General features: G+C 45.3%; 4 protein-coding genes across 7 annotated transcripts; 1 reads left to right on the forward strand and 3 right to left on the reverse strand.

Annotated features, from left to right (window-relative positions):
• Positions 1 to 437: 437 nt before the first annotated feature.
• Positions 438 to 8664, reverse strand: LOC115765823 (transcriptional repressor scratch 2). Its single transcript, XM_030709546.1, has 3 exons — positions 8157 to 8664; positions 2459 to 2924; positions 438 to 2188 (listed from the first exon to the last, which is right to left on the reverse strand). Exons 2-3 carry the CDS (start codon positions 2914 to 2916, stop codon positions 1279 to 1281), a joined length of 1368 nt encoding a protein of 455 aa, XP_030565406.1. The 5' UTR covers positions 2917 to 2924; positions 8157 to 8664; the 3' UTR covers positions 438 to 1278.
• A 3507-nt stretch (positions 8665 to 12171) lies between these two features.
• LOC115765838 (protein TsetseEP-like) lies at positions 12172 to 12995 on the reverse strand. Of its 3 annotated transcripts, none has more exons than XM_030709565.1 (3): positions 12826 to 12995; positions 12390 to 12644; positions 12172 to 12322 (listed from the first exon to the last, which is right to left on the reverse strand). In XM_030709565.1, exons 1-3 carry the CDS (start codon positions 12962 to 12964, stop codon positions 12213 to 12215), a joined length of 504 nt encoding a protein of 167 aa, XP_030565425.1. In that variant the 5' UTR covers positions 12965 to 12995; the 3' UTR covers positions 12172 to 12212. The 3 variants fall into 3 exon arrangements, with proteins under 3 accessions (XP_030565425.1, XP_030565426.1, XP_030565424.1); XM_030709566.1 differs by having other exon boundaries at positions 12179 to 12322; positions 12385 to 12695; positions 12826 to 12993; XM_030709564.1 differs by having other exon boundaries at positions 12181 to 12322; positions 12390 to 12695; positions 12826 to 12994.
• Positions 12996 to 13219: 224 nt separating this feature from the next.
• Positions 13220 to 18453, forward strand: LOC115765835 (mediator of RNA polymerase II transcription subunit 14). Of its 2 annotated transcripts, none has more exons than XM_030709560.1 (8): positions 13220 to 13541; positions 13599 to 14164; positions 14227 to 14718; positions 14808 to 15175; positions 15235 to 15469; positions 15525 to 16145; positions 16206 to 16510; positions 16574 to 18453. In XM_030709560.1, exons 1-8 carry the CDS (start codon positions 13378 to 13380, stop codon positions 18434 to 18436), a joined length of 4614 nt encoding a protein of 1537 aa, XP_030565420.1. In that variant the 5' UTR covers positions 13220 to 13377; the 3' UTR covers positions 18437 to 18453. The 2 variants fall into 2 exon arrangements, with proteins under 2 accessions (XP_030565420.1, XP_030565421.1); XM_030709561.1 differs by having other exon boundaries at positions 15528 to 16145.
• A 391-nt stretch (positions 18454 to 18844) lies between these two features.
• LOC115765836 (SEC14-like protein 2) lies at positions 18845 to 24915 on the reverse strand. The gene is made up of 6 exons (XM_030709562.1): positions 24346 to 24915; positions 20605 to 20674; positions 20486 to 20529; positions 20311 to 20428; positions 19454 to 20251; positions 18845 to 19392 (listed from the first exon to the last, which is right to left on the reverse strand). The coding sequence occupies exons 1-6, from the start codon at positions 24397 to 24399 to the stop codon at positions 19250 to 19252; spliced, it is 1227 nt and encodes a 408-aa protein (XP_030565422.1). The 5' UTR covers positions 24400 to 24915; the 3' UTR covers positions 18845 to 19249.
• Between the last annotated feature and the right edge of the window lie 1735 nt (positions 24916 to 26650).

Here is a 26650-nt window from a genome sequence, read left to right on the forward strand (position 1 = left end):
CATGCGGCTTTGCAATTTCTTCTAGGCAACTCGCTTGGTTAAAGGTTCGGGCTAGGATAGAAAAGTTTTTGGTTAAAAATCGTCAAAGTGGCCTCTGTAAATAAATAGAAAAAATTCTATATCTCTCATTTTCAGGGATCGTTGGATCACTCGTTTAATTTGAATAAATGTGCGTTTCTATAATACATAATGTACTCTATATGTCTATGAATACATATACATATTCATGTACAATATCTTTGGTCTGTTTTAGCTGTAGGTTCTGTAGAGTATACAAAATGCAGTGAGTCGAGAAAGAAAAGCAAAATATAAACAATACAAGTAATAATACAAAGAGCTACAAGAGAAAAATACACATAAATTTACAAAATAATCGCAAGATTTGACAAATATACAAAATATATAGGCATCTATCTATACAAATATATATTTATATATATTTATATGTGTGTAAAGTTTTTGTGTGTAGAGGCTAATTAGTGTTATGTCAATTATTATTGCACCACATGCGGCCGTAAAGTGCTTAAAAATAACGCGACACATGCATCGAATACCGCACCGACCCCGCGACCTCCACCACCACCCCGTGTGTCGCTTGAGGGGGGCGGCGGAGGAGGCGTGGGCGGGGGTCAGTGCGTTCGGCACACGCTGCATTTTAAAGATACAAGACTAGAGATTCGCTCGTTCTTGGACTTCCGTGCTGATGCAGGAAATCGCAATGCCTTAAACAAAAGAATTCTTCTTCCTTTTCTTTTTTTAAACGTATTTTCGTATTTGGTAAATAATATATATGTATTTACTAAATATGTGTGTAAATTCTAAAATCAGCGACTCAATTAAATCATACAGTGTATATAAATCGCATATATATATATGTTGTCTCTCCCTATATATATATATATATAATGTGGTCTAAAAGAAAAAAATACTGGTTACATGTTTTTTCTGCAAGTCTCTAAATCCTCGTTACAACTAAGTGTAGATCGATCGATTAATTAAGTTCTGTCAACTGATGTAATTATTATTATTTTTTTTTTGGAATCGACTACTCTCTAACGGTACTTTAGCTCTTTTCTCATATTTATCACATATTTGTTTACTACAATAAGCTCCTAAAAATCGAATGCAAAATGGGTTTTTTCTCTTTTGTTATTGTTTTTGGTTTGTTTTCTTGTTAATATTTGGTTTTGTTTTGTTTGTTTTGTTTTTTTTTTTTCAAAATTCTGTAAATCTCTCTCTCGCTTGTCTTTTTACAATCAGCTGGCAGGCTGAGCTTGTCTAGGCGACCATCGCATAGTTGCCCGTCAGCTCGAAGGGACTCGTCTTGGCCGAATGCGTAAAATTGTTCTTGGGCGAAAAGTCAACGGGCTGCTCCTGATCCGCCGCCGCCGCCGCCTCGCTGCCAGCCGACTGTGCTCCGGCATGTCCATAGTGCTGATAGGGCAGACCCAGAGGCAGCGGCAGCGGCAGCGGCAGTGGCAGCAGCTGCTCCTGGTACAGCGCTCCGGGATGCTGCAGCACGGTTGTCGGTTGGAGCATGCCACTGCGCTTGTAGCTCTCGTAGTGCTCCAGTTGGGCGGCAAATGCCTCCGCATGCCCAGCAGCTGCCGGATAGCCATAGGCCAGCGCAGCCTGCGCCTGTGCCTGAGCTTGAGCTTGAGCTTGGGCCTGAGCTTGTCTGCGTTCCTTCTCCTTCTGCAGCAGCTTGTGCGCCAGCGTTGACTTGGCCGAATCCGGCAGAGATGTGCTTGTTGTCGTTGTTGTTGCTGTCGCCTCCAGTTCCGGCTGCTGCTTGGACATGGAGAGCAGCTGGGCGGCACGCGGCGCCGCCTCGCCGCGATTCTTCATGCAGGAGGACTCCTCGTGCTTGTACAGATACGACTTGAGGGCAAAGGCCTTGCCGCAGCGGGCGCAGGTGTGCGGCTTGGTGTTCGAATGGGTTTGTATGTGGGCGCGCAGATTCGATTTGTCCGCAAAGGCCTTGCTGCAGACGCTGCACTTGAAGGGCTTCTCGCCCGTATGGGTGCGTATGTGGCCCTGCAGCAGCCAGGGCCGCGAGAAGCACTTGCCGCAATACTGGCACTCGCAGCCCTGGTTATGGGTGCGCACATGCATCGAGAAGGCCGGCATCGACACGTACACCTTTTCGCAGTAGGGACAATGTCGCGCCTTCTTGTCCATAATTGACCTACGATTTGATAAGAGAAACAAAATTTGTTAAAACAGATTGATATGTTTTTTGATGTGAGTCAAACAATTTGGTTTTTTTTTTCATAAAAAACTACTGCTTTTTAGGATTTGCTCCTACTTCGAATGTGGCTCAGTTTCTTATTAGCAGCTCCCAAACAAAATTGAAAGTTGGTTCGGTTCAAGGTTTGTAAGCCGAACTGCCAGATCCTTGAATTTACTTGAAGCTCTTGTTTCGAACCTTTTTGTCAGCTTGTTGCTGGCGACTTACCTGTGGGTTTGTCTATGGCGCGCCAGATTGGAGGATGTGGAATACTTCTTGCCGCATTCGGGGCAAATGTGCTCATCTTCGAGCAAATTGCTGGCGGTGCTGCTGTTGCTGCTGCAGGGCGTGGCCTGGTTGGGCGACTGCTCGCTGGACTGGCAGCTGCTGGTGCTGGTGATGCTGGCGCAGGAATTCGAGTCGGAGATGGTGCAGCGACGCAGTTTCCTGCGATCGAACACCTTGTGGCTGTACGAGTTGTAGGTGGAGTCATCGTCGGATGAGGCATAGAATATGCTGCTGCTGCTGCTGCTGCTAATGTTGTTGTTGTTGTTGTTGCTGCTGGGCATTGGCTTGCTGTACGCCGCAGTTTTGGCTGGTGCGCTGAGCGGTCCGGCCGCCAGTGTCACATCGGCCAGCTGGGTGAGATTGTACAGTTCCTCGGGTATGGGCGTCGCCTTCCTCATGTCTGCGTCTGCAAAACAAAAGAGACAAAAGCGACATCAGCATTTGGTTCGATGTGCGGCGCGGGCATGACGTATGGGCCAGAAAGGTGAAGCAACCTGCTAAATGCGCCACGGATGCGTCATTAACAACGCGACGATGACAGCCACACGGGCGAAATTTAAATCAAAACAACAACAAGAACAGCAACAAATTCTAAAGATTATAAATATTTTCGCTATGTCGCAGACAAAACTAATACATAATTTAATGAGCTCTCAGCATTCTAGTTGCCCTGCCCAGCCGCCGGGCATAACGCTGCCCGAGCACAGCCTGTCGCTGTCGGACGTGTGTAGGGTATAGAAAAAGCGAATATTTCATATTTATTTCGTCAATTTATAATTAAGGACGAGCCAAGAGGCCAGCATGGCTGTGCCCAAAGTCGTTGCAGCATTCAGCGTCGTCACCTTGTCGTTTGCCTGAGGTTGCCTCCGCCTCTGCCTATGCCTCCGCTGCTGCTGATGCTGCTGCCTGCCACACGGGGCGTATGATTAACGTCAGCAGGCATCGGCATCGGCATCGGCATCAGGCACCGGCATTCGCAATCGCACTTGTTGGCTGCTCGCTGTTCGCGATCTTAGAAATAAATTCACGTCGAAATGCGCATAATTTGTGCATGTTGTCTTGGCATTGATTAATCTCGCACGTAATTGCCTCCCCTAACAGCACAGCCCACCTTCACACTAACCTGCCCACCTGCCCACCTGCCTAACTATCTATACGTTCTAAACTGCAGACAGGCAGGTGGAGCGTCATCTACATTTATTATATAATATAATAATAAAGAATCTAAACACTTCTCACTGGCAGCTAAGCTTAGCCCGGCTTTTACAACAGCTTGTTAGCTGCTCAGTTTCCTGGGCTTAACCTTACTTACTTTCAATATATTCACCTTTGAATTTAATAAATAAATATATATATTTATTAATTGTATTCCAAATTGTTCATCAAGATATGACATTCTTTTTTGTCCTCTTCAATTCACTTTAAGCATTTGCTTGGATCTTTTTCCTGAACAGATTGAATAGACCTTGATCCATAATAAATATATTCAATATTAAAATGTTAATATTATATTTTCAAATTTTGAAAAATTTTTTGTTCTGAATTATATTTAAAATTTATATTTTATATATATATATTTGTTTTGGTACTTTCTTTCCCTAACCTGCCTTATTCCAGTTATATTTCAAATATTTCAGTTCCTTCTCTTCAGTTGTTTATTTTTGGCATTTTAGTGAGCATTTCGTTGCGTATTTGTTAAAATTTCTGTGTAAAAATATAATTGTGAACATTCCGTGAATTGGACAAAGGGCAGTTTCATCACCTGCATACCCTATAATAAACGCAACCATATTCAATTGGCCAAGCAATCAAATTTTATATTTCCGATCGCACTTCGCTGTTGTTTATTGTTGAAAGTTTTCTCTTTACTTTTTCGTAATCGTCTAAATAATCGATTATTTCGTATGGCCGCAACAACAACAACAGATACCAGGAGTGGAAGGGGGTAGGGTGTGTGGGGGGTTGGGGTATGGGGTCTTTGTCTTGGGAATATACGCGTTGCGGAGGTCATGTGCGCGTTTGCTTATTGTTTGTTTTTCTTTTGTAGCGGGGACCTGAGGCCGGCCGCGTGATGTGGGCGTGGCTGCTCCCCAAGAAAAACCAGCCAGCCAAGAAAAAGAAAAGTCGCTAGTTGGGCAGCTGGGCAGGCATTTGGCCTAAACACATCGAGCTGCCAGACTTTTGCAACCTGTTGCCTACTTTTGGCTTCCCGTTCTCGCATTTGTTGTTGCTGTTGCTTTAATAGTTGCTGTTGCGGTTGCCGAAAATGTTCGCAACGATTTAGATTCGTAGAGTACATCAAAATGTTTGTGCTCATAAAACTTGTGGCTGGATGTGCGCGCAGCGGCAGGTGGCAAAGAATGTGGCCCCCGCCCCCGTCCACCTCAGACGCCTACGCCCATGAAAATTCCGCATCTAAAGCAGCCCATCAATATTGGCTATGATGTATGCGAGTGGGAGAGCTGAGATCCGCACCAGACATATAAGTATGTGTAAATTGTGCCTTAACATTTATTTATACTTAATAATCGGCGGAGGCGCCCCCCCGTTGACATGCCGCAACCACCTGGTAATTTTCCCCGATTTAACCAGCATACCTGTTCCACAGAAATTTCAGCTAAATTATTTATAGTATTTTGACCAACAGCGATATTCGTCTGAAATTTGTTTTTGTTGTGGTTTTCTTTTTTTTTTTTTGTTGCCAATTTTTGATTCCGAAGTGGCCAAGACACAAAATGGAAACAAAGCTGACAAGTGGGAAAATTTTGGTGCTTTTTGGCGAAGACCTCCCCAAAAACGCTGGGCGAGGGACATGTCTGTGTGCAATGTTTTCGATGTCACACGAAGAACGAAAAGTCCGAAAGTCGCATGTTTCTCTGACAGGCCGTTAATTAATTATTCGTTGGCCCGTGCACCGATCGCAGTTCCCAGGCGCAGATCGCAGATCGCAGATCGGTAATCGCATATGACATCTCAAAGAGCAGGAAAAGCAACAGCAGCAGAACTGCAAACGTTAATTGGTGCAGGCCTCTGCAAATGGGCATTCAACGGAGGGGAATGAGGCATGTAACATGTGGCACATGTTGCTATATTCAAATCGAACCGCATTAATTTGGTTTAGACTATTTGAAGTTGATTATAGTCGAATTTAAGTGTCATTTAATGCTTTATGGCTGTTTTTGATGCATACATAAGCGCTTCATGAGTTGAACTTATTTGCAACAGTTGAAAAAATGTTTGCAAAGCAGCACATCGTTTACGAATAAGACACAAAGAGGAATAGGCGAGTTACAACAATGTGAGTGATAGTTAAACGTTTAAGAACGAGATACAAAGAGGAATAATCGATCAAATACACTCTCGAGAAAATGAGTTATAACAATGTTTGTGATAGTCAAACGTTTACGAACAAGACACAAAGAGGAATGTGCAAATGAGTGCTCTCTCGAGAAATAGAGTTGCAACAATGTGAGTCATAGTTAAACGTTTAAGAACGAATCATAGAGAGGAACAATTAATGAAATCCTTTCCCAAGCAAACACTGATTGTGATAGTCAAACGTTTACGAACAGGACACAAAAAGCACTCAGCAATTATGTGTGCTGAAAGAAAGAGAGTAAATATGCATTTGTATTCGCAGCATGATTTAAATTCGCACCAACAGATATTAATTTTAGGATTTAAAATCTATTAAATATGATTTGAATAAAACAAGATCGTGTCTGCTTAACTGCACAGCATTAATGCTCAGCTGTGCTTGGAAATCGTCGTATATCATCTTTTATAAGCCCAAATAATCGCAACTCGTTTATAATATTGTTCTATTATGGCAACAAGACAACGTATTTAAATTATTTACCACATGCTGCCTCTCATCAACTCGGTCGCCATAGCATGAACCATCCAAAAGTGTTCCGAGTGCATTCTGTAAACGCAACGCACAATGGACATGAAAATGCTTTTCTGTCTTTTCTTTTCTTTTTTTTTTTTTGTATTTTTACGGGTAAGAATCTGCGCAAAATGCTCTCGGCCCGAAGAAAGTTCAAAGTCCTGTTAATGTACACAAAGCAAAGAAATGTTAATGGCTGACGTGGAGGCGGGGGCGATGGCGATGCCAGAGGAGTAGGAGGAAGAGGAGGAGGCGGCGGCTGGCGACAGCGTTGGCCTCGGTGGCCTTTACCAACGGCCGGTGGCTGCGTGCCACGGGATCGAATGCGCGTTTGGACTATTTATAAACCGCAGCCAGGGCAGGAGAAATGCGCATAGTTTACATTTAAGTTCAAACTTGAAAATAAATGCACACATGCACAATAAACAAATGTTGGCCCCGCGTAGACGTGGCAATGCGGCGCCTGCTGTGCTGGCCGGAGTGTCAATGCCAGGACTTGCCGCCCTCCCCCCCTCCGCCTACCCCTTCTGCATGGAATGCACAGCAACATCGACTTCCTGAATACCCTGGCCCGTTGCGAGTTGATCTTTTGTTTATAGATCAATCAACGCCGGACTCATTTGGCGTCGCATTGGGCACATGTTTACGCCACCTAATTATAAACAATATCAGTCCGGGCCAACGGGACACAAAGGATCTCTGTGTTATTTAGGGTGGAAGTCAATGTAAATATCCCATCAGTTGGCTCCGACGTTTCTGGTTTACCTGTTTAATTTACCTGTGGCATGTGACTGACTAAGATTTGCAGGCTGCAGTTAGATTATATATACTATGGCATATAGTATTATAATTATTTTTGTAATTTGTCAAGTGTCTTTACTATAGGCTACAAATTATCAACCTAACCGAGCCTAATCTAAGCTGTCTCTAAATGTATCTTTATCTACCCTGGGGGTTCGAACCTTCTTGTTCGGCTGCCTGCATGACTGTGATTTTATTTACTTGGAAATTTTTGTTTTTCAACACTTTTTCTGAAATTCTACGCAGTTTCTTCCGTCATAACGACGCATTTTATACACTGTATGACTAGGCTGAAAATAATTGGCCATATTACATATATATATATATATTTATACTATCCAAACTGTTTACGCAACTAACTAGAAAGAGAAGGCATGCGAAAATTGTCAACAGCTCTTTGGCTCTTTGGTTTTTGTTGTTGTTGTTGTTGTTGTTGCAGGGCAGTTGATGGCTGCATCCATCTGCTTGGCCCGATCATTGCCAATGCAAACACATTACTCACGTAAATGTCAAAATATCAAAGAAATCATAATATTAATTTAACAAGTGCGGTCCGAACTCTCCCTCTCTTTCGCTCTCCCTCTCGCCCTCTCACTTTGCGGGTTGTCGAGGCGATAATTTAAAGAAAAAATGTGCTCATGTGCCAACATTCGTCTTCAATATGTATAAGAATAGCCGCGGGGTGGACAAGATGATAGCAGAAGGGTTGCGTATTGGAGCAATTGTGTAATTCATAGACGAGTTAGAATGCTGGGCATGCCCACATAAACATAGGGTATACGCCCAATTTTAGATAACATATAGTTACAAATTATAAATCCAACTATTTAATATACCGCTTCGCCTAAGACTACATCCTGGGACTCAAACCCGAATGTACCCTTTTCAGTTTTAGTTAAAACTACTCGAGTCATTCACTCGAACTATGCGGTTCGAATGCGTACTCACCCTGGCAGTAACGAGTGCTGTGGATCAGGAAGCGAATCCGTGAGAGACCCCTCTGCGGGAGGTTAACTGAAGCGTGCTCAAGCGGCGCCGGTCCAATGGGTTGAATATATGTATGTTGCTTGGTTCGCGATGCGAACTGATGATTCAGCCAGAATATGTTTGGGTGTCGATGCGAAATCAATAATATATCACCACGCACTACACCCTGCCCCTGCCCCTTGTGGGTCTACAGCCTCGCTGTCAAAATGTTCTTGCTCGTTGTTGCGTCTGGGCTACACACGTATTTCACGAAATTTCATCACAAGCAAGGAACAATAACAAAAGAACTGTGCACCAGATACAGATACAGATACAAATTGAGATACAGCTTCAGATACGAGATACAAGTAATGCACAAGTGTTTTTGGCCCGACTACTGATCCGATCCTCACCAATTGCTATACGGATCACAGGCAGGCAATGTTGTTGCACGGTACGCGCGCTCTCTCGCACTCTCTCTCTCTCTCTTTCTGTTTAGTACGAACGCAACGAGATCCCAGAAAGAACTGAACTTTCACGGCGCTGGCACTTACAGTTTTTACATCGCTGCTGCCGTCGAGGAGGTGACGATGCCGCCGCCGGCGTCGCCGACGACAGCCGACAGCCAGCCGACAGCCAGCCGACAGCCAGCAGCTGTTTGGCCGAGGATCGACCGAATGCGTCGCGGAGAGCGTCGCGTATGCGCGCCCCAATGGAACAAGTGTGTGCGGTTTAAAAATAAATTGAAAATAATGTTTTTATTATACACGCTCTCTCGCTCTCTCCAACTTTTGCTCTTGCTCTCGCTCTCTCGCAGCAGCCGCGCACATTTTCCAAAAGGGAGCCAAGCGCGCACACACACACACGCACACACACACCGACATTTTCGCCGTGCAGCGGGCAAGGACCACTGCGCAGAATATTTTTCTAACGCAGCGTCAAGTTGGCAGCCAGTGTCAAAAACCTCACAGAGTGCTGCTCCGATCGCCGATGCCCCCATGCCGCAGCAAACCCTAACCAAAGCGACGGCGACGGCGAAAGAGAGAGAGCTAGGCAGAGCGAGAGAGAGAGAGCAGCAAACGCAGCGCCGCGGTTGGCAGCTTTTGCCGGTTCGGATTCGAATTCTGGGGCCGTTGATGGTGACGCAGTCGGGCAATTTGGCATTTTGAAATGGCTTTTTGTACTTTGGTGTGCCCATCCAAAATAGATTCGCTCACCTGCCGCAGTCACCGCCAGCCCCCACCCCCTCCCACGACTGGCCAATCCCTTTTCGAACGAACGGATACCTCACAGGTGTTGTCGGCAGCTCTCAACATTTGACTAGCTCAAGCGTAATGAACTTAATGTCGCTCTGTCAGGTGTGTTGCCTCGGCAATGGGACTTTGGCGGGGAATTGGGCATCGTACTTACGTATGTATTTGCCATATTCTATAATCATACCGTATTCTATTTGATTTATGTCTCTTCTATGCACGTTGTTGTCGCCTTGATTCGGTTCTGGTTCTAAGTGGATTTTGTTGTTGTTGCCCCGAGATTTATGTAGCTGCAGTTGCAGTTGCACGCATTAAATATAGACGCATTTTTTTTCAATTGAAAATATTGAGCGATCGTAGACAATATTTATTGGTCAATAACAATTTTAACAATAATTAATAACAATTTTGCGCTTCTTTCGTCTTTGAGGCTATAAAATCGTATATAAAAGCTGTAGGACATCCTTAGTTCTTATCGCCGACCAATTAAGCTTTTAAAAGTACAGGATCTTGAGATCCGCGCGGAATTTATCAATACTTGAATTGTTAAACACTACTCAAACTACTCAAATTTATTATCGATATGAGTTATCGATTATTAGAAACTCTACTCTATAACACAGTTAGTTGAGCTTTGCAAATTGGGCCGTGCTGTCGGATTTGATGGGCATTTTCGCACTTTTGCGGCCTCGACCCACGCAATTTTGCAACAAAGAAAATGGAATGGATGAAGATAAAGATGTGCGATCCACAGCTGAAGGCGTTGTCTGGCGCGAAAACATGGAAATGCAATTTGAATAGGGTCAAGTTGGGCCAAGAAAATGGCGAGACGGGCGACAAAGCGCCTACGTGAGGGCGCAGTGGTTGCTGTGGGCGGAGGAGGAGGAGGAGATGCAGATGGAGATGGACTCTTTATAGGGGTAAGCAATGTGACATGTGCTAAAGACATTCGTGGCAGTCGACTTCGACTTTAATCACGGCAATTAATAAGAGAGAGAGAGAGAGAGAGCACAAAGGAAGGAAGTGACAGCCTGACAGCCGTAGAGTCCACGATAAGCCAACGCCTCAGCTGTGTTAAGCATCACCCAGAGCGCTGCGATTCTCGAAAGCGACGCGACTGGCGGCCATAAATCTATTTTGGTCCTTTGCTGCTGCTCCAGCAGCAGCCGATCTCCCTCCAGGGGCCGGGTGCCACACTTGCTGCGCAATTGCAGTTGCAGTTGCAGTTGCAGAAGCCGAGTCGCTTTTTATTTTTAACTGGCGCGATACATTTTTGTGCTGGGCTCCAACGGTTCTTTGCGTAGGTAAAATGCAGCTGGAGATGCGGCTATAAATTCCGACGCTTTTCCAATTATTTACACAGATAAATAAGCGAAATCGCCTTAATGTGAAATTCAACAGGCAGACAATAGGAAAAAAAAAGAAGAAACAGAACAAAATGGGCGAAAAAAAAGAAGCAAAATATTTCGCATTTCGCTTTTGTGTAAATAATTTTATAATCGATTTCAAATGAAAGTCTTTAGCTTGCGGTTCCATAAATTATCCGTTAATCTCTTTCGAATTGCTCAGAGTTCGTTGCGTTCCCATATAATGCCCCCCCCCTCACCCCTTCCCCCTTCCGGCAACAGCTCGCGCCTTGGACCACGTGATGGTCAAATTGATCTTTCTTGTAGATCTGAGATCTTTAGCTACTCAAGTGTTTGCCATTTCGTCACCCAATTCGAGCAGCGCGTCCTGTTTACAGGAAACTTCTTGTTGTTTAAATTACGGACAATTACTCAAAACATTGTTTAGATCGGCAGGCAGCGGTTTGCTCTTGGTGATCCGTAAAGTGGTCGCCCTCGGGCCCCTCGAGCTGGGCCGGATATGCTTGTAATTCCTGCACCAGGTCGGAGATGCGTTCGAAGTCGGGGTCGCGAAGCAGAAAAAAAAGAACTACACCATAAAGTTCTATTTATAAGGCGAACGCCAAGTTTTGATTCCGTGCCGGATTTCAATTGGGGGAGTTGTCGAGAGACAAGGGGGGCGCGCGAGTGGGAGGGGCTCGAACTCCAAATGTGCGCCGGCTAAATTTGAATGTGAAGTGCAAGTGAAGCGACCAAAGATTCCATAGGTGGCTGCCACTTTGCGCTAGGCAACAGGCGCGGACGGGTTGCCCCCACCCCCCTGTTTGGCCTGTGCCGCCGCCACTTGAGAGAGAGAGAGGAAAGAGTGAGGAAGGGGGGGGGATAGCAGTAGCACGCGTCAGGAAAGAGTGCAATGCATCTGGCAACCTGCAGCCGCATCCAGCAGCATGGCAAAGATACGCATGGCAGGCATGTATGCGCACACATACATGCATACATGTGCACACATACAACCATACGGCTACCGTGTTAAAATTCAAAGAAACAAAAGCGGAAATGTTGTTGTTTTCTTTATTTTTAACAGCAACAAGGCAACAACTAAAACAAAAACATCATCCACATCATCATTGCTATTGGATGCTTTTATATGGCAATTGAAATGTTTTGGTCATTGAACTTTCGTCTTGAATTAGATGTATCAGTGGCGACTGTTTTTATAAGTTAATATGTGCCTATAAGTTACATATGTATATATTGTAGTTTTTGAATGGTCGGCAATTGCGTTGCCAACCACATGCATTCGAGTAACACTGGCAATCGTATAACAGCCCTGTCCATCAGTTAACAGTGTCAACTGTGCATAGCAGTCTGTTAAAAATGGTTAACTGCTTTTACAAAATGTATGTAAGAAATAACTTTTTATTCCAGTAAATACGATACTAATCAACATCCGGCTCTATTAAGAAATTTTTAAAATTATTATTTATAACATAATAATTTATAGTAAGCCACAAGATCGTCATTGTTTCGACTCGGGTTCCGCGAGCACCTGAAAAGCATAATCGGCACTTTAATTACTTCTGCTTTGATTTTATACAAAAAAATGAATACTTTGCCTTCTTCATTCTCTTGTTTTGGCTCATCTGCTGGCTCTGCTGTTGGCTCTTCATTTCGTTCTTCCTTTGCCTCTTGTTTTGGCTCATCTTTTGGCTCTTCTTTTGGCTCAACTTTTGGCTCATCTTTTGGCTCTTGTTTTTGCTCCTGTTTAACCTCTTTTATGCCATTAAAAACTTCAAATGTATATCCTTTCGATATACAGAATGCCAGCGCAGTGTTATCAATTACAATTTTACCAATATCATGACAGAAAACTGTGGGATCATCAGTGTATTCATACCTGTTCCTTTCGGCTACATCTCTAGCTATTTATACATATATATACATCCAAAAATAGGAAAATAAGTATACTGATGACATGTTCATGTAACATATTCAGTTAATTACATGTATGTACATTTTTAATCATTACCATTATACTCAATTTTATCTTACCAAGATCGATTATATAACCGACGTTCGCTGAACGTAAATTCTTACATCCTATAGCGAACTTATGCTCAATTTCGGGTAATTTGACATAGTAAATATATGATCTTTCATCCGACTGATCGTAGTACATTACGATAATCATAACGTTACTAACTTTGATATAAGGCTTTAAGTAGGATAATGTTGTTTCTAGTCATTATTTTCATCGCCTGCCCAACTGCCCCCTTTTTAAATTTAAATTTAACAGCTGTTAGTTGGCGCCAATTTCGCGATACCTAACAGAGCCTTAACAGACCCATGCTAAACTATCGATATTTCTCGCGTATCGACCATGTCCGCACGATATTTCTAGTTATCGCGAAGTTGTCACAACAATGTCATATTCGTGTTAAGCATCAGCAATTTGTGAAATTTACGTGCATAAAGTCGCGAAAAACTATGAATTCTTATTAACGTTGTTGAAAGGAACCTGAAAAACTTGTCGCAAACAGTTTGCAAAGTTATTTTACAGCCCTTGCAACATACAGAGACAAATATTTTCTGCTTGCAAAAAACATGGCGCCCACTCCGCTGCCACTGGAGCAAATGCCCGGTGCGAATGCGGGCTATCTGCCAGCCGGGCAGGAGGGAGGACCGCGCATCAATACCATGTCCATGTCAGTGCTGATCGATTTTATTATCCAGCGCACCTACCACGAGCTGATGGTCCTGGCCGAACTGTGAGTAGACCAGATCTAGTTGATGCTGCGACTGACGACTCATTATTTATCCTACAGATTGCCACGCAAGACGGATATGGAACGCAAGGTGGAAATTTACGCGTATGCGGCGCGCACGCGGCATTTATTCACACGGCTCAACGCTTTGGTCAAGTGGGGCAACTCGGTGTCCAAGGTGGACAAGAGCTCGCAGATTATGAGTTTTCTGGACAAGCAGAACATGCTGTTTGTGGAAACGGCCGATATGCTGGCTCGCATGTCGCGCGAGACGTTGGTCCGGGCACGTTTGCCCAACTTTCACATACCCGCTGCTGTCGAGGTTCTGACCACGGGCACTTACAACCGTTTACCCACTTGCATTCGGGAGCGCATTGTGCCGCCGGATGCCATTACGCCGGCAGAAAAAAAGCAAACACTGTTGCGCCTGAATCAGGTCATACAGCATCGTCTAGTCACTGGGAAATTGTTGCCGCAAATGCGCGAATTTCGAATACGCAATGGACGTGTCACGTTCGAGGTGAAGCACGAGTTCAGCGTGGCCCTCACCGTCATGGGCGACAGTCCGAATGTGCCCTGGCGCCTGCTGGACATCGATGTGCTGGTTGAGGACAAGGAGACGGGCGGTATGAGACTTCAAACCAACTTTATTCTCCCAACTAATTTATGATTTATCTGTTGCCGATAGACGGAAAGTCGTTGGTGCATCCGCTGCAGGTCAACTACATACACCAACTGATACAGGCGCGTCTCGTGGAGAATCCCAATGCCTTGAGCGAGGTGTACAATTGCCTGCACTATTTCTGCCAGTCGCTGCAGCTGGAAGTGCTCTATACGCAAACGCTCCGCCTGAATTACGAGCGTCTCGACGACAACAATATCACTGTGGAGGAGTATGTGCCTGGCGTTAAGCTCACGGTGTCGTATTGGCGCGATCTCAAGTCGGAGCTGGGCTACCGCCTTACGGTTCAATCGGACCCCAGCGAAATCGGTCGGCCGCTGGTCGTTGTTCATGTACCCTCACTGGGCGCCAAGGAGTCCGCCGAGGTGGCCGATCGTGCCGTGCGTTCGGAGCATCTCTCCATGGAGCGCTTGATTGTGCACACTGTTTACATACGTTCCGTGTCCCGTTTGAGTGATCTCAAGCTCGAGTTTCAGGCTTTCCTCAAGGACGTTGACTGTGAGTGTAAATGTGTATTCAGTTGTTTTGGCCTATTGTTATTTGGGTATTTTTTAATGCAGTTACTGATATATTTCCCTTTTTTTTAGTTAATCTGCAAGGCACACCAGCTATTCTGACGGTGCCCGTGCTGTCGCCCTGCTTGCGCGCGGAACAAATTCATATCACCATAGACACGCACACCGGCATGTTCCGTTGCCATGTGCCCAAGCACTTGGATTGCCCCATTACGGAAGAGATGCAGGACTGTTTGAATACGGATCGCAGCAAGCTGCCAGCATTGTTGTCGGAGCTGCGCTATTGGATCACTCATCGGCGCTGCGAAAAAACGCTACAACATCTGCCCGCTACGGCCACAGAGACGTTGCCCTTTCTCACTCTGCCCGAGCAGGAGCTGCTGCAGCCGGGCCGTCACAAGATCTATGTGAAGCTGCATCGCCACCCTAACATTATTCTGGTAAGTAAATATAAAATCTATGCAAGCAGCTCAACTTAAGCACTTTATCTTACCTTCAGGTGGTTCAATTGAAGGAGAAGCCTGCCATGCCCAACGAGATGGAGTATACGTTTCATCTGGGTTTTGTCGTCTTTCAAAAGGACGAAAACGATGTTGTGGATGACTCGGCTAAGCAACTGGTCTCCATTGTGGCTCAACCGCCATCAGAGATTCCCAAACTGTACACAAAACTGATGCGTCTCATCGAGTTTGACACTTTTGTTGCCACCCATGGACCCGGCACAGAGGTCGATGGTGAGTTTCATTTCATTTTACTAGCATACAGATGATAATTGTCATACGCTTCCAGCAGAGGTATCACCGCATAAGCGTAAATCAAATGGCGATATTCTAGCCCCGCCCGCCAAGCAGCAGAAGACCATTTTTCCGGCATATTTCATACCGGAGCTGGCGCATGTCGTGGCCATGTGTGATGAGAAGATACCATTCCTCAATCTGGCACAGACGCTCTCCAAGTACCGCATACCGCATAGCGGCCTGCAAGTGGAGGCGAATGCCACCTCGCTGGTGTTAAAGATTCTGGCTCTGCCTCAGCCAGGCACCAACAACCAGGCCACGACAGCAGCTGGCGAGCAAAAGCCGGCGCCGGCGCCAAGCACATCATCGGCGTTGCCCAAGATTGAGCCACATGTCTGGGATGATTTAATGCGACGCGTTCTGTCTATTTCGGTGCGCTCACAGACCAACAAGAATAGTCAGGTGCGCATCTGGGTGGTGGAATTTGTGTTCTACAGCACACCACTGCAGAGTACCCATCAGAAGGAGCTGGGCAGTCGTCGTACCATCAACCTAACCTACGAGCAGGCCAATCATGATTTTTCCAAAACGGTCGAGGATTTGCTTAACGACTGGTCCAAGATTGTCTACTTATACACGCTGGTTTACGATTTTGCCGAGCAGTTGCGCAACAGTGAGTGTCGCCTATTCCTGAGCTTATCTACATTATTTATTTATATAATTACTTATACAGAGCGACTAAGCCTGGGCGATATGCTGGTGGTCAAATCCTATACGTACGCCAACTTGCTGCTGGGGTATGGACCCAAGAAGGAGGTCACCTGCAATATTTACTGGTCTGTGCAGTCACACGGCTTTCGCCTAACCTTTGTGGGCGGCATCTCAGCGGTCAATGCGCACTCCATGATGCGTGATCAGCTGGCGCAGCATCTGAATCAACAACACAGTCTCACGACCATCGCTCACATACTGCATGAGACCTACAATCCCATGAGCTCCATAGCCAAGCTGCCTGTGCTGCCACTGCTGGGCATACCGGTGAGCATTAAAGCATATATATGTTATATACTTAAAAATATATAACACCTATTGTATTTACAGCGCCCGCAGGTGCCCGTGCTGTCGTTCTGCATGCTGCCACAGTCGCCCTGCCTGATGCGTTTGACCTACCAGGCGGTGTATTGCTTGGAGCTGCGTTTCCGCGCCAACCGGCTTGTTTCTATACGCGACGGCGCCAGCAGCCGTTTCGAGCGCAACGTCATCGAGGAGTTTACGCCCATTCAGGGCCTCAAGGCTTTCTTGTCCAAGTATGTGGATGAGTCGGCCGTTTACAGAGGTCGTGCGCCGCATGACGATGACAATCCGCTGTCGCCCATGGGTCTGGAGGATAATTTCGGCGGTCCGAGCAGTGTGACTGGTGTGAGCGCGGGTGGATCTTCGCCATTTTTGAGCGCCGGCATGCGCGGTCCACAGTCTCCACGGGATAGTGGTCTTCGCTTTCCCGCACCCCATACACCGCCCTCCAGCTCAAATCCGCACACACCGGCCAGTCCCCATCCCAGCGCTGGCGGCGGCGGCGGCGGTGGGGCTCAGAGTCATGCCAATTTTAATTTGACATCGCCACCAGCACCGCATATGCCGCATCCGTCACCTGGCGGACTGATGCCCTCATCGCCGCTGAATCCACAGCCCAGTCCACACATGGTGCACAGTCCGGGACCCAATACGCTGTATATGCAAAGCCATCAGGATTCGCCTTTTACAGCCATGTCGCCGGCAAACAACAATTGGCCGGGATCGCCCAGCATGCCGCGGCCTTCACCCCGGCCTGGGCAGAGTCCAGAGCACAAGAGCACAGGTGGCGGCGGCCCAGGTGTGGGTGCTGGCGATCGAAACGTCACCCGCGGCACACTCAACCGGCCCTGGGCTGGCGCTGTGCCCACGCTGCTAACGCATGAGGCACTCGAGACGCTGTGCCGTCCCAGTCCGCATCCAAACAAGGACATCAACGTGGCCGACATGAGCCCACTCGAACGCTTTTTGGGCTGTGTTTACATGCGCCGTCAGCTGCACCGAAACATCCAGAGCGAGGAGACATTGACGGCGCTTAACTCCACGGAGCCGGGCGTGGTGCTCTTCAAGGTAGATGGTCTGCAGTGCCAGGTGATGCTCAACCAGCTACACATGCAGTCGCTTCATCTGAAGGTTACCCAGCTGCCACCCATGCCCGACAAGCCCACCTTCCAGCTGAGTCCCGATGATCTGCTCGTAATCGAGCAGTACTTCGATACGCGGGTCGCTGCCCCGCCGTATCGTCCCAATGCACTGCACAGCATCTGTCGATTGTTGAACCTGCCCGGTCATGTGCTCAAGGATTTCGTGCAGATCATGCGCTTGGAGATGAAGCCCGAGCTCGGCGGCGATCAGCTCAAGTGGACCGTGCAGATGTGCATGCGCATGTCGCCCTCGGCGATGCCCATTGTGCCTATTGGCAGTGCCTGCGTGGTGCTGGGCCGCATGAAGATTCTGTTCTTCTTGCACATTACACGCATACCGTACAACGGCAAGGACTGGAAGGACAGTCCGTCACTGGTGCTACCCATTGTCCACGACATTGCCACAAATCTCACCCAGGTGGCCGAGCGGCGGGAGCAGGTGCAATCGCCCACAATGTCCGCTGCCAGCGCGCTGTTGCGTCGCTTTGCCGACTTCGGGGTGCAGCAGAATCAGTGCTCCCTCTTTCCGGCCGTCACAGAGCTGCTGACCAATCTGCAGATCACCACGGATCTGCCGCCGCCGCCGCCCAATCAGCCAATCGGGCCGCCTGTAGGCGTTGGCGTGGGCGTGGGTGTGGGCGTTGGAGTTGTGGGCTCTAGCCCAAATACGATGATGCCCATGCAGCAGCTGCAGCCGCAGGTCGGACATGGGCCGCAGCTTGGCCCGAATCCTGGCGGTCCGCAGTGATGAAGGCGCAAGCGCCGCGCCTCCTCGCAGCAGCCATGAGGCGGCATCCTGGCGCAATTGCGACCAACCCACTGAACACACACACACAGACATACACAAATTCCCAATCATCATCCGATTATTTATTTATAATACGAGACAAGTTTCAACATTCACTTGCGATAACATGCGACGAGAGTCAAAATCAAGATCAAGGTATATATCCAGAATAAACAATAAACAAATACACAATTATTGTAAAAAAGAATCCACTAAGTACATATGTAATAAATCACTAACTAACTGTAAAGCTAACTACTCTAATCGTAAGAGCTGTCTTATATAGGTTTTCCTTCTTTCTTTCTTTGTAGCTACATCGTTTATCACATGTGCCAGCTGTCTGGAGGTGTCGAGCGTTTCTGTGACTCCGAGGTTAGTAAATATGGTTGTAGTTAATATACCCTTGCTGTGATTTAGCAAAAAAAAAAAAGACCATAAAAGGCAACAAAAATCCACGTGGATAGGAGGAAAATGTGTGGAATGTAGAAAATAATTTGCATCAACTTTAAGCTAAGAATCGATATGGTACAACGGAAAACGAATTCACGGCACCGAGCGGAAAATAGGCGAAAAACGAATAGTTAAATTTTAAAAAACACGTAAAGCCGATTAATAATAGCTAGTATAAGATTTAGATCAAAGTCGTATGCTGAGCTCCGATCCTATTTGTGCGCAAGGGTATAAAAGATTCGGCCAGGCCGAATTGAATTACTCTTCAAACTGTTTTCGTTTTTGGCTTGATTGCTACTGCACCTGCGCTCCAGCTCCAGCGTCTCACTGCTGTGCCACGATCTGAGTGTTGTCCAGTTGGGTGGTCAGCTCGGTGATGCCCTCCTCCTCGTCGGAGATGAGATCGACCCAGTAGCGGAGCCGCTTGCTGCGCAAGTAGCTCGCGGAGTTGTCAAAGACGACGGTGTCTGTTAGAAAAGATGAGAGCAAGAAGTTAGAGCAATCCGGCAGCTGCGGGACTAGACTTACATGTGGTATTGGGTCGCGTGGAGATGAAGCCCGCCTCGTCCATTTCGTTGGAGTAGACGGTGCCGAGGGGCACTTCGCTGCGCTTCTCGCCCGTCTGCTCGTCCACGCTGTAAATGCCGAACTTGATGTCGTAGTCGTGGGTGCGGAAATTCCACGAGAGCAGCTGCTGCTCCACTTGGCCATTCACCTTGAAGTTCAGCTTCAGCTTGTCGCCCTTGGGCACCTGGGCCTCGGTGAAGTTCTTATCGCTCTGCTGGCTGCTCTGATCGATGTACAGCTCCTCGGGCAATTTGCCGCCCCAAATCATCAGGGATTTGCACTTCGGATCACCGAACTTGTCAACGAGCTGACCACCCCAGCATTTGGGAAACTTCTGGGGATCAACGTGCGAGAAGAGCTGCTGCTGCCACTTGTCCGATCCGGATTTGTAAATATGAATCTTGCTGGTCGTGTTCTCGTCCAGAAACTTCTTGACTATGTTAAAGGCCACCGAGAACAGCTTCGGTGCATTGATGATGTAGCAGCTCTTGAGCAGCTCCGGAAAGTTGGCCTCGTACTGCTTCACCGACGAGATGACGCATTCGGCCGCTGGCCGCCAGGCGAACTGCTTCAGGTTCATCGCTTCGCAGTCAAAGAAGACGACCAGCTGGCGCGCCTTCCAGCCGTGCTGCAGGCTCTGCTCGTAGGCGATCTTCATAAAGCGCTCTAGCAGAAGCACCAGATACTTTTGGAACTCGAAACGTGTGACGCAGTGCATCATGCCCCACATGTCAAAGTTGTAGAACGGACAAACGATCACTGTGGGCAATGCTAGAGTGAAATCCAGCTTTATATTAAGGAGAGTTTTTGTCACATACCTGGCGAACCTTCCTTATCGTAGCCCATGATGCCATACGGCAGATATTCGCGCAAGGCCTGCGGTGCATCCCACTTCTCAATATTGTCCACATTCCACATGGCGCGCGTCTTGAGGCACTGCGCAAACATAAAGATAAAGACTTAGGATCTGTTAAATATTTCTTTTGGACTTACAGCTTTAAGCATTTTCTCTGCCGCATCCAGGTTCCATTTGCGAGCTGTAGAAAGAGAGAGAGAGAGAAAGAGAGGGAGAGAGTTAACTGGTGGTTCCTTGGTTCCACAACTTTACCCACCTCGCAGCCAGCGTAGCAGGAAGTAATCATCATGCGTCTCGTTCAGCTCGGGGCTCATCACCTTGCGGAACTGCAATTAGGATTAATTAATTAATATGTTAGGAAAGTATTTCTAATCACAAGCTAATCTCCAACAACCTTGAATTGAGCTAATTTCGGATCGCACTCCCTAATCGGTGTATAAGCCCTAATCTTGGCCGATAGCTAAACCGTAAATAATGCGTATTTCAAAGTCAATTGATCGACAATCGCAGTCTTAACTTTATTTTGCTTGTGGCCTGAAAAGTCGTTAGCCTTAATAACTGTGAATTTAGACTTGCATCAATGCCAATTTGCTAATACCCTATACTTAAGCAGCGCGGGGTGTACCCAATCGCTGCATGCCAATTTAAATGAGCTGTATTTCCCACGCGTAAGGTATATATCAATATTTAAACGGCGGATACCAGTTTGAATACCCTATGTGTTATAGGGCGTGGGGTATGCTGATGCAGCTTAAGTGAAATTTTAACTATAATATATTATTCTATGTATGATATGATTGTGTGCTATCTATAATTACAACTATCAGTCTAATAATTATTTAACTCTGCTTATAGGAATCTCAGGAAATTTCGCCTGGAAAAGTTCTATATGGAACATATATTTAGAAGCCCCTAACAGGATAAAAATATAAAGAAAATCGATCTAAAAGTTGTCCAAGGTAAGGTAATTTTAAAATTCAAATTATTTCTGAATAGTTTAAAATATCTCAGGAAATATTTTAAAATAGTATAAAGTTTTTCTTAATTGTTCGTCATGATACTTGGTTCAGTCTGTTTCCCAAGTATGGTCTCCCTTTTGAAATGAACTTTTCTTTCTACACATAGAAACTTTTTACAGGGCATCTTCAAGCCACTGCTTTCATCTCAGTTGCTAAACAGCTTCTAGTCAAGGCTTTGAATTCATGCTTTAAAACTGACTCAGCAAATTGATTATTTTTGATTCAAGTTCAATCGAATTAACATCAGAGCAGGGAATGTTAACTGCATTTTATTGAAATTGTGGAATTGTTAACTGAAAACGAACCGCTAAATGATGTCGATTCTTTTGCTAAGTGTTTAATTTATGAATTATTCGGTAAATGCAATTGCACAATGCTTTATGTCCATATAATTTACATGACGTTTCGTGTTTTGACTGTTTAATTGAGCGCCAAACGAGCCGCGAAAACGGTTGAGTTTATTAACCACAGAGCTGGGCAAATACTCGACAATCACTTGGCTTAAAGCCGCTGAGCTTGGCTAAGTTTAGTTCAGGCCACACTTGAAATTCAATAACGAGGCCAGCTGCCAGTTTTGAGTTGTTTTTTGTATTTCTATTTTTTCATTTTCGGGCCTGAACTGCAGACCAAGCTTCTTCTTTTTGTTGAGACGTGGTCATTTGGCTTTTCATTTGTCGGCGGGGGGAGGGTGGTTGGTTGGTTGCGGCTCTTGGCGTGGTTTTCATTAGCGCTGAGCATTTTTGGTTAACTTCCTCATAACTCAGTCGCCTTGCAGCTGCCTGCTGCCTCGTTTGATGCGTTCTTTTGTTTTTCTAAGCGACTTGACCAAGTTTTTAAACAGTCGGCAGCAAAAAAAAAGAGGTACTTAGTAGTAAAAAAGGAAGGCTAAGAAAACATTTTGCTATTGCATGCTTACTTTTTGATAGTACCAAAAACGTAAGACTTAATTGGAAAGGAATTGAATGGATTATTTTTACTCATACAATAATTTCCCATGGGGAAAGTAAGAAATTCCCATTCAACCGCATTCCAATTATATCAACAAAGTATTTTCATTCCACACAGTCATAAGATTGGGAAAGAAGTGTTTAAAAAAGCTGCATTATTTTGCTTAGCAAATGGAAATGACCCTCCTTAAAGCATCTCATTTAAACATTTTCGAATGCATATAATTTATATATAAACTTAAGCTTTTGACAGACAAATGATATATTTGCATTTCAGCCTTGAACTACAAACATTTCATAACAACCGAATGTTATTTATTACTATGCACAACTTTATTTAGAGTCCATGAGAGTCGCAACATTTGGCAATTATTTTCCAGCTGTTACGGGGTATCCTCCAGTCATTCTAACTGCCAATTCTCAAATAGTCTTGTCGATATATGCAAATTTGGCCTTGACTCCTGGCCTTTTGCCCATTTATTAGCTCCTTGGTCTTAATCAAATATTGAAAGTATTCGCTTGACTATCTTACTCATTGGGTCTTTCCGTGCCAAGAAACCAGTTGTTGAAAGCTAAGACAAGAGTAGAAAGCGGCAGTCTAAGAGATACCCTGTTACTAGTCCCTTATTGCCTTAGTATATATTAGTATGTAATTGTATATCCCAAAAACAAATTAGTTAATTCTTAAGCTTGGGTGGAACTAGCACATTTGGTGTCTTCGCTCTATTATCTCTGAGGTGTGTTTAACATTTTGGGAACTGAAAATCGATATTTATTGAATTTGGACAAGTAGAATAATCGAGGAAATTAAATAGTTAAACATTTAGAATCCAGAACTTTTATTCCCAATTCGCAGAAACATGGTCGTCTCGTCTGTTGCTTCTGTTCACGCACATATATTCTTTATATGGTCGTATATGCCCTCGTCTGTCTATTACGGACATATCCAATATACCCGTTCTTACACACTTGCAATTGGTTCAGGGTGTACGCAAAACAGAACTCATTAGCACTTTGTAAGCAGCTACCAGAACATATATGTATATGTACATATGTATATATCAGATATATGTGCATGTTTTCGAATTGTTCGGTTAATCTTACTTCGCACTTGGTCAAAGGTTCGCTGTGACAGATCACTTTTTGTGATTAGTTAATGTCTGTTGTAATTGCGCTTGCCCTGCCATGAAGTGACATTTATAATTGTAGCACTTCATGCGCGAAGGGAGGGGTTACAGCTTTTAGGGGGGGGGGGGGGGGGGGGGGGGGGGTACCACAGTCAATCTCAGAAAACATCTGCTCAGAATTCAGTCAAGGCAACAAGTGGCTTAGTGGGTTACGATTTGGACTTTAACCGGTTCGTTTTCCGTTACTTTTTTGTTGTTTATTTGGATAAATTTTGTGGGTCGTTGGCACCGCTAAGTAATATGGGCGTGGCGTGGGCTGACTCTATGCAGATTTGTTGGCCCAGACAGCGTCGAGAACAACAACGTCAACAAAGCGCAACAGCTGCCGCATCGAGTGCATTGGCCAGAACTAGTTGTCGTTAATCTTTGCACAGTGTGGCAGCTGCACGCCAAAAAGTGGACACTGTTTATTATTATTGCCATGCTGGCAGCACGCTCCATCGATTAGCTGGCGATAACTCCAACTCATTTCAAAATGCGCAATTTATCATATGCTCGGTTTTGTTTTATCGCAAGGCCAAAGAAACCCGAGGAAGACATAATGTGTGTTTACGTTTGTGTGTTTGCATTTAGTTATTTCGTAATGCAGTTTCAAACGGTAAAACCTGTTTTGTTTTTAATAATAATTCCAACTCTTAATCAGAAGCTGTTTAAAAAAAATAAGCATTTATTTTGTATATCATCATAGTGTACGCCCACGCAGAGCGTAAGTTTTGCACCAATGTGCAAGCGTGTAATAGATATTTCAAGAGAGAGCGAGAGTGAAAGAGAGTGAATCTCAAGCAATAGCCGCTAGGAGGCGCCTCACTCGCGCTCTCTTTTAATTAACGCCCGCCGCTCTCACCTGTTCCAATGTTTTGCGCTGTTCAGCGCTGATTTCGGGCAGTGGACCAGACATTATGTATTTAATTTATTTAATCAAAATTGTTAAAATGTTGCCAATTCGGGTTTTTATGCACACACACACGAACACACTAAAACGCCAATTTCTTTTCTTTTTTTTCGGTTATTGTGTTGTTGGGTTCACACGCAAAAAATGTGATGATGCTTCGGTTTTTTCGCTTTTTTTGGCTTTGACTTTGGCGTTTTGTTGGCTTAAAAATAATAATAATAAAAACTTTCTACGCTTGCGTAGCTCTTGTTGTTGTCGTCGATCTGGCCAGTTGCATATTTTGAACGCAATTATTTTGTATTTTGTTATTTAACTTTAGCCTTAACACAGGCTGACCCTCATCTGAGCCGGTTAATAACAATAATTACAAAAGGCAACAGTTGCACGCACTAGACACAAGATGGCGCCAATTTGACAACGTTTGTCTTTTGTTTTTGTGTAATGAATATATATATGTGTTACACTGATAAACAGCCGCCGGAACTGAAGCGAACGGAACTTAAAACTCCCCCAATGCGTTGTGTTTGGCGAGCGACGACAAACTGAGCCGAAATTTGACGCAGCTTTGCTACTTAAAATGCTCTCATTGCCGCTCTCTTAGCGGCGAATCGGCGCTTGTCGCGCCAAAAGAGCGACGTCGGCGTTCTTTTGCACTCAATTGTTGCTCTCTCTCGCTCTCATCCTCTCTCATGCGGGTGCAAATTGTCTGTTTTGAATATCAATTAAAATTATATATGAGGCTTTCTCTAAAGTAGAGTATAACTATATTATCTCGAAACATGCCACATTACTCTGTACCCATTCTTTAGGAGAACAACTTAGTTTAGATGGGGGCAGTGCGCCCCCTTGCGTTGCATTTATTTACTATAAAGTACTTGTGGCTTTTTATCAGCAAAGATTGCAGTTTATTGGCATTTGCTTATGGAAATATTTCTGCCTATGCGCGTCAAGTGCGCTACTTAATTTTTTTGGTTATTGGTATTTGTTTTTTGCGCGTCGAGTGCGTTGGCTGTATACCAACAAACATTTGCTTTACCGATAAGATAAGCAATAAAAGTCCGTTTGAAACAGTCAGCAGTTCGCCATGACCGATTACTGCAGTTTATGCTATCTCAATCAGCTGTTTGAGTAACTTCAAAGAAAACAGAGTATCTGACTGTTGCGGGACGAATTAAGTTATCGATTGTTTAGTATTAAGTATATTCTGAAAGTATGTATTTTTGCCCTGTGAATGTACGGGCACATTGTATTTGGCTTGTTGCCGCCATCACTTAAATGTTAAGCTCATTATTGTCGTGAGTTAGAAGGCCGTAGGAGGGAAGACTGCGGTAAGATTCTGAGGGAATATATATTTAAGTTCTAACCTATATAATCCGTTCAGAATAAAACACTTGCACTAGCACGTTTTGCATTACGCTGTCTCTATTAACATCGGAGTAACATGGCCAGTGGCCAGGCGTAAACCTTGCAGTGTTCAAATTGCAACTCCACCTTCGTTTGGCACGCGACATGATCTTTTATTCGCAGTTCTTATTGTAAGAAACTGCAAGGGCGACTTGCACTGGAGACAAGACGTGGTGTAACTTTGGAGTTACAGTGCGTGTAGATAGACACAGCACAGGCAGGGCCTCCACCCCAGTTATAGAGTTACCATTGGTACGCAGCCAGCGTAAAATATAGTAGAAGTCATCTCCGAGCTGAACAGGATGACACAACGGTCACCCAGGAAAAGCCCACGCCTGAATGATGGCCAGGAGATAATTACCACGACGAGTGAGGTGCCACCGAAGCGGACAAGTAGAATGGTGAGCACTGTATCACAAATGCAAGTTCCCGCTGTGAGCGCGCCACAAAGCCCCAGCACCGAGGATGTGGGAACAAGGGTACAACCTGCCGGCACTGTGGCCGCAGGAGTGAGTGCACGAGCCAGCATATTGACAGGAGCGCCAAGCCCATGCACGCAACTCTCAAGTGCTCAAGTCATGGATTTGATAAAGAGAGTCGCTGCGCTAGAGCACGAGTTGCAGAGGTCAAAAACTGGTCAAGCACATGTGAGTACAGTTACTGATCCCGTTAAATTGAGTGATGCTGGCGTGGGTCGTACAGCTATCCTGCCGCCATTTTTGAGTGGAGAGCCATCGTCGAGTGGAAGTTTGAGTGAAACTGCAATTATGAGTGGAGCCCCAAATTCAAGTGTTAGTTTGAGTGAAACTGCAATATTGAGTGGAACTGCCATTTTGAGCAGATCGCCATCTTT

This window comes from Drosophila novamexicana, unplaced genomic scaffold (genome assembly GCF_003285875.2).
Source record: "Drosophila novamexicana strain 15010-1031.04,08,12 unplaced genomic scaffold, DnovRS2.1 tig00001058-arrow-arrow-pilon, whole genome shotgun sequence".
NCBI classification, from domain to species: domain Eukaryota; kingdom Metazoa; phylum Arthropoda; class Insecta; order Diptera; family Drosophilidae; genus Drosophila; species Drosophila novamexicana.